General features: G+C 43.9%; 1 protein-coding gene across 1 annotated transcript in view; it reads right to left on the bottom strand.

The window, feature by feature from the left end:
• The window catches only part of FANCA (FA complementation group A), a 37,093-nt gene that overhangs the window by 4,387 nt on the left and 18,411 nt on the right, over positions 1-14,295 (bottom strand). The window contains exons 22-37 of the mRNA XM_040615181.1: positions 12,608-12,712; positions 12,016-12,158; positions 11,472-11,542; positions 9,924-10,023; positions 8,874-9,073; positions 8,329-8,425; positions 7,915-8,091; positions 6,771-6,844; positions 6,203-6,331; positions 5,634-5,700; positions 5,228-5,394; positions 4,545-4,650; positions 3,338-3,397; positions 2,875-2,979; positions 2,090-2,202; positions 1,140-1,281 (exon numbers count right to left, since the gene is read on the bottom strand). Of these exons, the coding sequence (XP_040471115.1) occupies positions 1,140-1,281; positions 2,090-2,202; positions 2,875-2,979; positions 3,338-3,397; positions 4,545-4,650; positions 5,228-5,394; positions 5,634-5,700; positions 6,203-6,331; positions 6,771-6,844; positions 7,915-8,091; positions 8,329-8,425; positions 8,874-9,073; positions 9,924-10,023; positions 11,472-11,542; positions 12,016-12,158; positions 12,608-12,712 (1,856 nt within the window). The remainder of the gene's footprint in view (positions 1-1,139; positions 1,282-2,089; positions 2,203-2,874; positions 2,980-3,337; positions 3,398-4,544; positions 4,651-5,227; positions 5,395-5,633; positions 5,701-6,202; positions 6,332-6,770; positions 6,845-7,914; positions 8,092-8,328; positions 8,426-8,873; positions 9,074-9,923; positions 10,024-11,471; positions 11,543-12,015; positions 12,159-12,607; positions 12,713-14,295) is intronic.

The following is a 14,295-nucleotide window of genomic DNA, read 5'->3' as shown; positions in this document are numbered from 1 at the left end:
TCTCAACAGAGAGAGATCTGCCCTTTGTCTGTTGCCTGAAGGGATTCAGCACCTGACCTCACACCAGTCCTGTGTGTGGGACCAAGTCCCCACCACAGAAATATTTGTGCAACCCCATAGATATTGGGGCAGTAGTAGAGGGTCTGACCTGAGGCCTGAACACCAGGCAGCTGCTGGGACCCCAATTACACTCAGCCCTCCCGCTGTTCTCACTTTTCCTGGCATCCTTCTCCTATCTCAAGGCAGACTTTGAGGTGAAAGCTGCTGTTATTCCACATCTACCAAATGCTCATATCAACCCAGTGAAACCAGTTCCTGACTAGCAGCTTTTGGCTCTAGACCAGTATAAACAGTGGAGGAGTCAATCCTGTAGCAAAAGGAGCTGCTACCATCACTGCTGCCTGGAGCAATAAAACTTAAGAGTAAATCGTAAAGCACAGCTTCCGCTTCAGCACTATTCACCTGTGAACGTCTCTGTACAGGGACACTCCCTACACTGAGCTCTGGTCCTGGCTATCCCCTGGAAGATCAGACAGCACTGCCAGGCTTCCTCCTCAGCAGAGCATTTCCAAGAATTCTTGTGCACGGAGGGCACTGAGCATGGTGAAATGGCAAAGGCATTTCCTGGAACAGACTTGGGAAAACCCTCAGGAAATCTGACACTGAAATTCCCAGTCTGTCTTCCCAGAGCCATTAAAATGCCTGCACTCCTGTCTCACCAACCTTCTGCATCACCTGAACCTCCTAGCCAAGTTGTCTGAGCCAAAATCCACAAGGACTGCTCCTTTGTCAGATGGAGCGGTGACCTCGGCATGCCATGGATTGAGCTCTCAATTGCTGCAGCACTCTCTTTGCCATCAGTGTTTAAAGCAGCTGTTTAATAGTTCTCCCTGACTTCACAGAGGACACAGTATCAGAGTTAAAAGTTTACGTTTGGAACAACTTTGACTCTAGGATAAGTATTTTGCAACTGGCAGTTTACAGCTGCATTTTATCAACTAGCCACCAGCAAGATTTCACAACAGGGTTTACCAGGGATACGGCAGTATCTCAGGACAACCGTTCCTCAGCTAAAGACATTCTGCTTTTAGTTCTCAAGTGTAGGGAACAGCAGACATTTAAAATGCATCCAGTCTTGCCTGCTCTGTGTCAGTCCCCAGTCTCTTCAGTGCATTTTTCTCTCGTCCACGTGGTGAATGCTGTTGAATGATACAATGGAAGAAGGCGGCTGAAATCCAAGGAGGGCCAGAGAGGGGGAAAGCGACTCCAGAAGAAAGGAAGCTAGGGAACAAAACCAACATGTCATGGTTTTGGAGGGGGGAAAAAAAAGAAAAAGAAAAAAAATAATCACAGCTATAAATGAGGAAACCAGGGGCTTTGGCAAAGGGTGTAAGTTTGTGACTGGGATCAAATAACCAAAATTGTTCTCTCCAAATTTTTTCCCCTGCAGTTGCATGCTACATGGAGACAGTTTAAAAAACAAAACAAAACCAAACCAAAAACCAAACAACAAGTCTAGAAACAGACAGAAGCATTCCCAAATCCCTTTTGTCAGAGGCTGGACAGGTATTTAACTGTCTACTACAGAAACAAATGATGCTGCAAGGAGATTCTTATACTAGATTTCAAGCTTTTGGAGAAAAGTTGCAGAAAGCTGAACAGCCATCGTAATGACAGGCAAAGAAGGAAGCATCTAGCAGAGGAGCAGTCAGTAGCTTCAGGAGACCAGAGATTCACCCAATCCAGAGGGCAAAGGGTGCAGAAGCCTAAGCAAATGACTCAACACTGTGCTAAAGGCTATTTCCAGTGTTGTCTAATGAGGATTCTGCCTTCTAGTCTCTAAAAAGATTCTTTTCCTATGGTGAAACTCTGACCCATATTACATGGAAGGCCAGACTAAATAATTATAACAACCCATTTTGAGTTTAAACTCTACAAAGGAATATATAGCTGTCCTACAAGCCTCCATCCACATTAGCATTTCATAATGCCTGTTGAAACTCAGCCTGGCTCGGAGAACAGGCCTCCTAGGCGCTGATCCCTCAGACAGCAGGTTCTCCCACCTGCAGATCCACACTCCTGCCCTCACCTGGCAGCCGAGGACTGCCATTCCTTCAGTCTTTCCAGTTCTTCTGCAAGTGGAGTCCCAAAGAGTCTCTTCCACTGAGAGCAAAGTACCGGCTCCAGCCTTGGCCACCAAAGCTAAGAAGAAAGACGGAAGCCAGCAGCGTTAGTGGTGGCATACTCAGTAGTTATTTGCAGTCAGGTATGCACACGATCTCAACCAGATACTCTGAGAAAGGGGCTTTCCCCTTTATAGTCCAAATTCTACATACACACATAAGAAACACAAGAAGTTTCACATCCTGGAAGTGCAAAGAGCATCGTTTGTGTCCATACCATGGCACCCTGAAACTTCTCTAGCAGGACCAGTCATAATAAAAGAACAGTTCTGCAAAGGTGATGTACGTGCTTACCACATGCAACAAAACCATGGATCCTCTTGTAAAACAGTGCATGAAGTGTTACGCACAGGACATAGAAGAAAAAAAAAATAGCTGTGCTTTATGGACTTTTCAGTTGCTTGGCATGTAACAACCAGCACAATGCTCTGAAACCAAGACAAGCTTCCAGCTTTTCACTCTTAAACAGCCTCTGTTCCACTACTGTGGTGACACCCCAGAAGCAAAGCTGCATGTCCAGAGCTGGGATCAGTGATACCAAGGGTACTAAACCACTGCAAATTTTCCAAAGGCATTAAGGATTACTACCCCCACACTTCACAGTTTAGATTAAAGGAAGTTTAAAAACAAGTGGTCTGAACTGGTACTGAATTTGCATCTAGTACTCTTCAGACGAAATAATAACACTTACAGCTGCAGAAAAAAGCAGAATGGCACATTTGGTTTGACATGCTGTTAGAACATTGTTGACCTCTTCTACTAAGTCTTCACAGTCCAAGCTGGCATTAAGCAGGCCCTGGAAGAGGATAAATTATGAGATGACTACATAAATATCTTTGCTGCTTTGAAGTACCTCACCAAGCCATGTGTAAACTAATCAAAGATAACTGTAGGGGTCAGCATGGCCCAGCAAAAGCAACGTGCACCCAACAGCTTCTCCTTCCCCCAACAGCTTTGCTATATTGTATTAAAATTAATCTCTACCACTACTTCCCCTCCCGCTACTTCTCTTCTGTTTCCTGGATTATTGCTCTTCTTTTTGAAATCTACACAATAATTCTCAAAACAAGAATACAAATAGCACATCTTGTGTCTAAGAACAGCATAGTCAGGCTAGCCGGACAATGGAGCAGAATGACAAAAGCAGCAGTTACCCTGAAAAAGTGAGCAGTGATGTCGTAGGAGAGCGCATACCCTCTGGAACAGACATTCTTCTGTGGGAAGAAAAGCAGGGGTGGGGGTGAAGTCATTCCTTCTGTTTTGAATTGTGATTTTCTTTGAACATTTTGGGTGTCTGGCACAACAGGTAGCACAAAATTACCCAGTGAGATCCTGAGTATCAGTTCAGCTTGCAGAAACTTCATTTCTAATGATTAGGTAGTGCTTTACAGTCCCGGCACTGGAAAGCAAAGCAGGCAGCCCTTCCCAGGCCTACCACATGTTGTGGATGGCAGCAGCAGTTTGATTGTCTTGGAATGAATGGAGGTTTCTGGCTGTGCCTATTATGCTGGTTCAGAAGGGCCTGAAAAGGCCGGCCAGGGTGAATAAATAGAAGTGATATCCCTTGAGCACAAAACAGTGCCCTGAGGGACCTGCAAGTCAACTGATCTTCCCCCAGGAAGCTGGAGGGAAGTTTCTGAATGTTTCTCCAGTGCATGTAACGCAGGAGGATGAGCAGGATCTCACTGCACACACAGGAAAGTAGTTTAATGTCCTGGCACAAGATATTGGAGAAGAGTGCATGCTCAGCCCCTTACTTCTAGGCCTCCACGGAAACACTGCTGATTTCACTCTAACCCACCGTCAACCAACAAAGACAGGGTAGCACAGAAGGAGGACATATCCACACAAAGGAGAGAAGGCATCCCCAAGGCTGCTGCACATGCATGCGCACCAAAGACATATGTCATCACAAACAACGTGACTGGAAAGAACACTCCTACTTCTCCAGAAGTGGCCAAGCTACTACCACATCTCTGCTGTGATCACCCACTGGTGAATTTACCCCTGGACCGTGCACACCCAGCTCCAACCACTGATATGCTGGCTGGCTCTGCCCCAGATTTGCTGACACTATTTCCCAAGGATTCTCTCTCAGTAGTGTAAAATGCCACCGTAATTCCAAGTGAATGAACCCAAAAGTCATCCTACAGCAGGCAGTAGTTTAATGTAGTTTATTTAATGCTGAGAGGACCTCTGCAGAGCTAGGAGCTGGGAAGTATCAAGCATAACAACTTGAGCCTCCCTACAGTATGATATAAGCTAAGTTTAAGTTTGGCTGCATTTTAACTCCTGTCCTAAATCCAAGTTTAAGGTCTTTGCCTAGAGCCAAGACATTATCGTTTGGCTAACAACACATACCAGCTCCGAGTTTACAAAACAAAAAAAGTCTTCACAGTCCAACATGGTTTTCATTCCTTTTCGACATGCCTTGATCAGAGCGGATGCAGGGAGCCCTACCAGAATCCTTAGGTAGGGAAGAACAAAAACAAAATTGAGGTTAACATCAGGAAGAGAATCAGACTCCACACTCCTGGGGCACATGCCTTTTTGATATTTGGGGAGTCTAAGATATCTCAAACATGTTGACAGAAACTGCACATGGAATTTTCCCAGTTGCCCAGGAAAAAAAATGCATTTCAATGATACACGCACTACTTTCAAAGATACCATCAATGGCTCAAAACCAGGAATGCACACCTAGGTTACAGCAGCAAAAAGAGTAATTAACAATGGTTAACACAAGTGGTGGCATTAAGAGTGTTGCTGGCTGTAAATAAGAGTCCATGAAGACGCATGGTCTTTGAAATCCAATCTAGTGGCAGGGACAACTCGTCGCTCAAGATGGCACACTGAAATGCAGTTAATGCATGTTGGTACCAGGGAGTAAGCATCTCTTGCACAACCGGTACCGTGACATAAAGTGTCATTTTCACTTGCTGTGGAATAAGAGGGGAGGCTACCCATCTGCGCAGGGACACACCATAATTCCTTCGAACAGCAGTTTTGTTTGAGGCATTCTCAGCCGTCAGAGCTGCATTTACCTTCTATGCAGCAGCAGCTCCTGCTGCCTCCATAGCTGCTCACCCAAAGCAGAGCCATGTTCTCTGTCTTTCAGTCTTTCCTGGAGAATCTCAAACAGGAAGTGTCTCCGGGCATCCAAGCATCCAGAAGTTAACTTGCGCCTACACCCCAGCTCCAGCACCATCTCCTAAAGAGGGAGATGGTGGGAAAACAGTTTGTCAGGGCTACACACTAGTTTGCATTCAAATCCTCTATGTTTCTCTGAAGTAACACAGAGAGATCAAGAAGAAAACTCTCAATTTCCATGCTACTGCTCACATGCGAGAACTGAACATCAGCCTTACATACACCAACGTATCAGGAAATACTTTGACTGAGCAAATTCAAGGATTGAACATACAGATACACATCAAAATCTGAAGTCACCTGCAGCTTGCAGAGAATATCAGGATTGACTATCATCTTAGATTGGCCACAGCTACCCAGGTCCAACCTGAAATTAAGAGACACACCAGGTAACTAACTCTGTTAGCTCAGGAAGATAACACAATTCAAGTAAAGTGAAATGGCTTTAGATGAACATAAAGCTCTAACATTAGTGTTCCTTAAATAAGCTGTAGGCAAGACAGCAACTCTCCTCTAACCCTCCCTCCTTATTTTCCAGCTTTAGCCACCTTCTCAGGGGCACTGATGCCTGTCTGGCTGAACAAATCTGAATACAAATTCAACTTTAAAAAAAAAAAACAACAACCAAAAAACCAGACCAGGTACTATCTGTGACTGCAACCTCAGACCTCTGTCACCTAAAGCAAGATTCTTATGCAAAGACTGGTGACTCATGCAGAGCCACCTCCCAGCTTTCACTTCCAGCCAGACCTGTGAGAAGGGAATCACCTCCACAGCCCCACGTCAGGCACAAGCTCACAGCTCCTAGCTTGCAAGGTCATTAGCAGAACCATTGCTTCTGCAGAAATTCAAGCCATGACACAGAATACCTTTGTGAGGAATCCAGAATGGTATTGATAATAATGCCACATGCCTTCTCCAGGTCTCCGTCACAGCCACCAGAAGTGGAAGGTGCAGGAAGATACCATTGATAGATGGCCCAATAATGGAAATCCTGTCTGCAGTATTGAAGAGAAGTCAGGAAATCTATCACAACATTTTAATGGTGCCCTTCCCTTGATGTAAAAGGAAGTTCACCCACCCAGTGGAATGACAGATAAAAGCACCCACTTAAGTACAGGTATAAAAAAATCATCCACCAGACACCACATGTCCTAGTGTCAGTCATCTCTTGCTTCCAGAAACAGCAAAGTTTTCTGAAAAGTTATTCGGAAGGACTGCACATGCAAGCCAGAGGTTATCTCAGTGAACTTCCTCAAGTTAAAACACACGCCTCCTTCTAGCGTTGCTTGAACTATGGACAAACCGTAGTAGCTGACAGGCATTTGTGTCCCACAGCAGCTTTTTTATTTACTTCCTGATCTTCAATGCTTTTTCCTAATTTGGGTGGAAACGACTCGAACTACTCCTTTTTCAACAGAGCTCCTCTGCACTTACCTTTCTGAAGCAGATAGAATATCCTTCTCAGGGCACACTTCCAGCTCCAACAACAGCCACTCTCTGAAAGACAACTGGGAAAAGCAATGATGTGGAGGAAGAGGTCAGACCAGCAAGACAAGTAACTTGTGCAAAACAGCCACCTTCTTCCCAACATAAAACCCACCTTCACCCATACCCAGACACAATCTCATGCAGATTAAGAGATATGAAACAGGAGACATCAACCCAAAAAAGTTCATGTACTGTTTCCCTTGTAAGAAAACGAAACTAAACCCCGCTGGCATTCAAAAACTGACTCAAAGCAAGAATATAAAGCATCTCTCGCACAGACCCACACATACCCACCCCTTCGACATTTTCAAACATGCTCATCTTCTTGAAGTCTAGATACAAGAATTAATGTATGTTATTAGAAATTAATGCTAAAATGAACAAAGCACCATAGTCAGACAGACTGGTATAAGCATCAAAGAAAGGTTATAATGCAAAGGTATTTTACCCTTGTACATCAAGCTAGCCAAGCATAAGGAGTCATTCTAGTAACATGACAAACTCCTCTGCACAAAGACAAACTGGTTTTATATAAACTAGGTTAAAAAAAGAAATCCTGTCAAATCAGATACATAGCAAGGATGGCATAAAGAGAATAGCCAAGATGTTAACCTGCTTCACGGCAAGGCAGAGCCACACAATCCAAGATACACAGGTGGTTCAGGAGAACACTGACATTTAGACCAAAGCACAAAAAAACCAAAAAGCATGTACTTTCAGTCCTTTGATTCACCGTCACTTCATAGACAGTACACAGTAGGAAGCGAAGGTTATGGACAGGCCTTTTCTCTTCAGCTTCTGATCCATTTCTTACTGATGCAGTATACCTTGCCAAGCTTTCTGCTTTTGCAATGAGCAGGACACAAAAGCTTTACCTCTAGTTATCTATTTCTACCTTCTCATCACCATCAAAATCTACAAACAACATTGAGCCCATAACCTAGCACACACGACACCTTCAGCTGTCAGACCAGCTTTTCAGGCAGTAAGTTTTTACAGGAAGCATTTTATCACCTATAAGGAAACTGCAGATCTGAAAAAAACACCCAAAAATTACAGCGTGAACTTAAGTAATGGAAAAGATTTATACCTGGAATGTTTTTTCCTTCAAGAGCTCTTGAAAGCGTGCTTGCTTCCATAAACAAAGGCTGGCTCTTTTGTAGTTCAGAGAGGGGCATGACAAGGAACTCCAGATTAGGTCAGGTTTAGCCTCCTCGCACAGGATCCCCCGAGCTTCTAAGCTCAGCCGTGGCATGATGTACTGCAGCTGAAAAAGACATAAGCCCCCTGCACATTTCCATCACAAAAAAAGGCCTAGTGCAACCTCTGGTTGTGTGAAACTGCCAAACAAGCAAACACACAGAGTGGTAAAACGGGAGGGTACAAAGATGCATTTTTATACAGTTTTCTTCGTACAAGTTATAGTTACACAGGGGTCTGCAGCAAGCAATTGAACTGAAACCAATCTTTCTCATAAGTAATAGCAAAACTTTTTTCCTTTTACCTTCTTAACAAGGCTAGGAGGAAGCAAGGCACACAAATCTCCATGAGAATAGGATGAAAACTTGCACATGAGATAAGACGCTGCTGCAGTGCAAAACCTGAAAGAGAAAAAGAAAGAACTCCATTATCTGGTTGGTTCAATCATATCTGTTCCCAGTCATAAAAGTCTAGAGTCAAAACAAAGACTGAGTGTTAAAAATGCTTTTAACCAACATGTTCCAAACCTATTTGGTTTTGGGACCACTTATATTTATATGCTCCCAACCCCAGGTACATTAATGGCACAAATTTCAGAAGCAGAGACTAAAAAAAACTTTGACAGCATCCAGTCAGTCCTTCTTCCAGCAAGCAGCAGGATCATCAGGATGCTATTTCATGCAGGACCACCACCAGCCTGTTTCTCTGCATAGCACCTCTGTGCAGCACAAACATCTACACATGCTCTGGAAATCCTCCGCAGGAGCACAGGAGTGTTGCCAGCATCCCTCCAGCAAAGCTAAACCCATCACCTGGGGAAGCAAGGATGTGGTGGATGCATGATCTCACCTCATGCAGAAGACCAACGACTCTTTTGTCCTGCATGCTAGCAAGCAGTTCCAGTACTCAGAAAGGGAAAGGACCTTTCCAGGAACAGGCTGAGAAATTCCAAAATTGGCTTCCACTTCAGGAATTAAGGCTCTGGATTCACTTAAATGGATCACAAAAGCTGCTAGTCCTAAAATATGAGCATCATTCAGGGAAGGACCCTGCAAGCCAAAGATAAGTAGAGAACTGAAGAGAGACAGATGTCTCATTTGTAACAAAACAACCTTTTTCAGAACAAAACACTCATAATCAGTCAAGTAGCAAAACATTGCTTCTGCCCATTGCTAATGTGTAGCAATGTCAATTTACCAGATGAGAGATACCAGTTACACCAAAAATGTTCTCCCTTCCTTGAAACTGTGCAGCTATCTTTGGTCAACCCTCAGAAAAATCAGTATGTTTCTGTAACACAGTAGCTGGAAGCAACTGGCTGTAAGTTCAGCCCAGAATTTCAGACTCAAGGTTTTTTAGTTTCTGTGACAGCTAATCCAGCCTATCAGCCTTTTAATTTCACCTCTGCAATATCACAGGGTAAAGGAAATAAAAACAACAGTGCTGTAAAAGAAAACTATGCATTACTGCACCCCAGATTTGGGGGTCTTACTTTTATTTTTTTAAAAGGGGTGTACAATTGAATTATTGGTGAATTAGTGGTGGAAGTTTAGGAATCAAACATTCTACTATTTTTCTTTTGGCTTGTTCATAAACTTGCTTATTTTAGCTTCTGTTAAAATAGATCTCTGAATGCATTAACCTTCTACAGTAGTATTTCTGTAGGAAAACATTCAGCTAACATTCGTGAGAGCAAGTCAGTATAACTTGGCTGAAAAGAGTTTTGGTTTTTGTGGGGGTTTTTGGTGTTTTGGTTGTTGTTTTTTTTTTTAAGCTTGAAAGATAGTCAAGTCCCTCCATGGTGCAGTCCAGACAGGTACATGCCCCACAGCCCAGGAAATGGAGGTAGGATAACCTTTAGTACACTATAACCATATGATTGTTGGTTGGAAAACTAACCTGATGATAAATAAGCTGGCAGAGCCTGCCCAAAAGAGCAGGTAAGAGATTCCTGTGTCCACACACCATCTTCACAAACAAGGAGAGACATGGGCCCTGCCTGCAGAAGGTAAAAAACACATGCTCATTTTACCTTTTATCCCCAATACAGGAAGAGGTATTTAAAAATACTTAAACACCGTGAACCTGAGCCATACTTGTTTGTAAATACAGGATAATTATCATTCCATGTATATGCTCGAAGGAAGTGTCACCTTTGGGATATCTGAACAGAGTAACCCTACACAAAGACACGAACACCACCAGTGCCCTGCCTCCAATACTTGATAACATGTAGTCAAAGAGGTGTTCTGAGATGATAACAAGGAGGAGGAAGCTGCCTGGGGCACAGTTAGCTTTTTTTCAGACAGAAAGCACAAGGTAAACAGAAGCAGAGCAATAAATGGGATCAAAAAAACAAAGCAAGAGCAAAAAGGAATTAATACAATAAGATCCTGTTGCGAAACAGAGGGAAGGAGGGACTTTCCCACTCAGCTGACAGAAAAAAACATCCTCAGGGGTGACTGAATGGGGAGTTGGATTTAGAAACAATTTCCTGGGACACTTGTTTATCCCAGCTACTTTTCAGCCCAGGTTTTCAATACAGCTTCATCTGCTCCAGGGCAAAATAGTGTTAAACAGAGGGGAAAAGATGCACCAGCTGCCAAAGTGCACTGCACTCCAGAGAGGCAGCCACCTAGTTCAGTACTGTTGGTGGCTGGGATTGCAGGCAGCTTGTCAGTACATTGTTGTTTTCCAACAAAGCAATTTTACACTGAAATGTTGACCATAATGTTTACAGACTTCTGTCACACTGTGAAGGAGATTGCTATTAACAGTCCTTCCAGTGGCAGAGGAGTGCTACCACTCCCTCAGGTAGCCAGAATCAAAAAAAAACAGGCCAGAATCAAACCGAGTCACTTCCAAGGGGACAGGAGGTAGAGAGAAGGTGTATCGTGCTGCTCTTCTTGTGCCTGCAGCATTAGACTTCATGCCTCACTCATTTCATATTAGGTATGGCATTAGGGATGAAGGTTGAACGTGCCAAAAGCACCGAACACACCAGAAGACACCCAAAAGACACATCAGTATGAGCTGTCAAAGAAAAGCATGTTCTCCTCCCCTGATCTCTAGCATCAGCCAGCAGGTAATTCTTGGACAAAAAGAACTTGCTTCATTCCCCACCCCCACCACTGAGCTGAAATCACCAACCTGATCACCTAGTATTTGTAGGAAGTTTTTATATGTTGTCACAGAGCACAAAGCAGAGCCAAATGCCACTTTTTCTGAAGGGATCAGTTAAAAACAGAGAAGAAACGTGTTTTATTTATGCATATGCATTAAAGTGCATTAGTTCTTAGACTACAAAAACTCAGAATAAAGCAGCCTGCAAACACCAGCCTGGCATAGTGGGTATGAACAACCAGAAGTCCTTCCTCACCCCTGGCCAAGTGTTAGAGCTCTAGTGTATTAACCAGTTTTTATTTCCCTATTTTACTTGCATCTTACCTGTCAGGAGGGTTAAAATAGGAAGCAGCTATTAGGTTTTGGCAGAATGATGTCAGCAGAAGATCGACAACCTGGAATTAGAGACACACTGCTAATTCCTACTTGTTGGGATGGATATCTAGATCTAGTTGTCTGCTTCGTATATATTGTTTCCTGACAGTAAAATAGGGAGACAGATCAGATAATTACATTTGCTACAAGTTGTACAGATCCACTAGCACTAAGAAGAGATGAAAAATTAAGTCCCTAACAGCCCAGGAATGATCCCAGCACACAACAAACTTCTAGACAAGCCTGGTGAAGAAAGCTTAGCTCATCACAGGTCTGCTCTGATAGAATATGTCTCTAGATCTCACCATTAGACATCCAACAGCTTCCAGGAGGTTAAAACATACAGTAATCTCTGCAGGGCAAAACAAGGTAGACAAAAAGAAGTGTATTTCCTGTTTTCACAGACAAATCAGCCTTTCACATGGACTATCCAGCTGCACTTTTAACCTACAGAACCCCACTCATTTCTCACCCCAGGCCCAGTGGTACTCACACCCTTATGGCAGGGTTCCAACCTTGGGGCAGAAATGTCAACTTGGATTGGAGAATTCAAAGCAGCAGCTTCGTTCTGATCACTGCTGTGGCCCAAGACAGTTGCCAGTCTGTCGGAAATCACTGCAATCTGTGCTGGTACATCTGTGGGAAGGTAACAGGAGAAGAGGAGAACCAGGATAGAAGACATGAAATATTTACAACTCCAGACAGTAGGAAGAAGAGCAAGTGAAATAAATATTCTAATTGATCAGGGCCCACACCAGAAACAGCCTTCAAAAGGGGGCCCCGAGTCACCAGGCAAGCCCTAGGAATGGGGCTGCCCATCTTGGCAAAGATCAGTGTGGTACCAAGTGATCATTGCAAAGATGCAGACCTAAAGCTCTGAACAGAAGCACCGGAAATACATCAGACATTAAAATATACATATATATTCATAGCTGAAAGGATTATACAGATCTGAAAGATGACGATCTTCAGGTACCCGTGGCAAGTAACTACTGCTGTTGCTTTGGCTAGCATTAGCCACATTTTATTAACCCAGCTTTTGTAACAGTCAATTATGGGTAGCTATAACTTGCCTTCCTGCATACCTGCATATTTAGCTTGGTCCACAGTCAGCATCCTTAGTTCAGCCAGTTCAGCCTTCAGCTGCTCAATTGGCTCTTTGGAATGGCTGCTCTCTGCTTGCGATTCATCTAGACAAGAAGAGAGGGAAATGCAACACATTATCCCCACCTTTGTACATTATATCAGTTCATAACATGCATTCAGCAGTCTCTCCATACATTTTCTGTAAAAGCAGTATTTCCTTTTCTATAAGCTATAACAGAACCCCAAACTGTCAATCTGTCACATATACAGCTTTGTTTTTACATTCAAAAATGTGCTATTTGGTTAATCATTTATGAGTTTACACATAGTTGCAGAAATGAATTCAGTTTTCAAAGACAAGAGGCAAAAGAGTTCTCCTTTCAGAGTTTTCTTTCTACTTGCTTTAGTTCTCTGTCCCTCAAAGAAACATTTGTTGTCCTCAAAAGACTGGAACCAGTCTCAAAATACAGAGACAGACATTACAGCATGAATACTACATCATTAGCTTCTCCTCACGCCAACACCATGCAACGTCTCCAGATGTTACATGTTACTCTATTCAGGTTTTTGTTTAAAAGAAATAAAAAGAAATTCTTTCTACCACTAGAAAGAGAATGCCACCAGCAACAAGCTGCCACAGTGCAGCCCAAAAACCCCACCCATACAGTTTGTTAGGCAGCAACAGCGTCTTGTACACAGCTCAGAAATAACTCAACCATGAACAAGAGAAGTAAATAACAAAGGTTAAAATTAATACTTGGTATAAACACACTGTAAAGCAACAAGGTGTTAGGAGACTGCTGAGTCACCTTTATGTGCAAGAGTGAGCACTACCAACCAGGGCACGCTTAAAGCCGGCCAATATTCAATCCTACCCTAAATCCAGTCTCTGTGCAAAAGCCCCAGGGATGGATCAGGATGCAGGGGACAGAATCAGGGCACAGGGGACACGAGAGGACACAGATGAAGCTGATGCGGATGCAGGGGACAGGATCAGGACACAGGGGACACGGCTCAGACTGTACCACTAGAGGTCACTGGCAATTCAAGGACTCCTGCAGAGAGCCCTGGCTACCCCCTGGGATCCTGCCGATCCCGATCCCCGCAGGCAGGGATCCTTCATCCCTGCCGGTTGCCAGGACAACCTCCGCAGCCAGACTGCTGCACATCTGCGGTTCCCCAGGACTGCTTTGTCACACCTCTCGAGCTACAGCATCTCCAGAATGCTTCAAACGCCTGAGTGCCCCAAGTAGGAGTCAATTACAGATTCGCCGCTGTACACAGAGCACACTTATCTCCACCGCACTCCGGCGACGATCTCTGCTCACTAGTCTGACCTTCTCATTTCATACAAACCTGTGGTGAGGACATCACCCATTTTAAGATGGGTTTGAAACACCCACTTGCTGAAAGAGGCAGAAGAGCTCATTAAATACCTATTACACCAACACACACTGCACCAGCAATGTGGCTACAGTGATGAGACCTGAAATTAGTGGGGCACTCCCACCCAAACACATATAAACTATGCAATCCCTTCACCGCTGGCTCCAGTCCTCGCCCCTCCTGTTTCCCCAGATCAGTCACACAGAGCAATCCATTCTTAAAAGAGGGTGATGGTGAATTCAGACAGCACAAGTGCCATTGCGCAAGGGAATCGACACTGCAGGTTCACACCCCGGGCTAG

The sequence above is a fragment of the Falco naumanni genome, chromosome 15 (genome assembly GCF_017639655.2).
Source record: "Falco naumanni isolate bFalNau1 chromosome 15, bFalNau1.pat, whole genome shotgun sequence".
Lineage (NCBI taxonomy): Eukaryota > Metazoa > Chordata > Aves > Falconiformes > Falconidae > Falco > Falco naumanni.
Note: the sequence above shows the minus strand (reverse complement) of the source record. Positions and strands in the feature narration are given on the sequence as shown.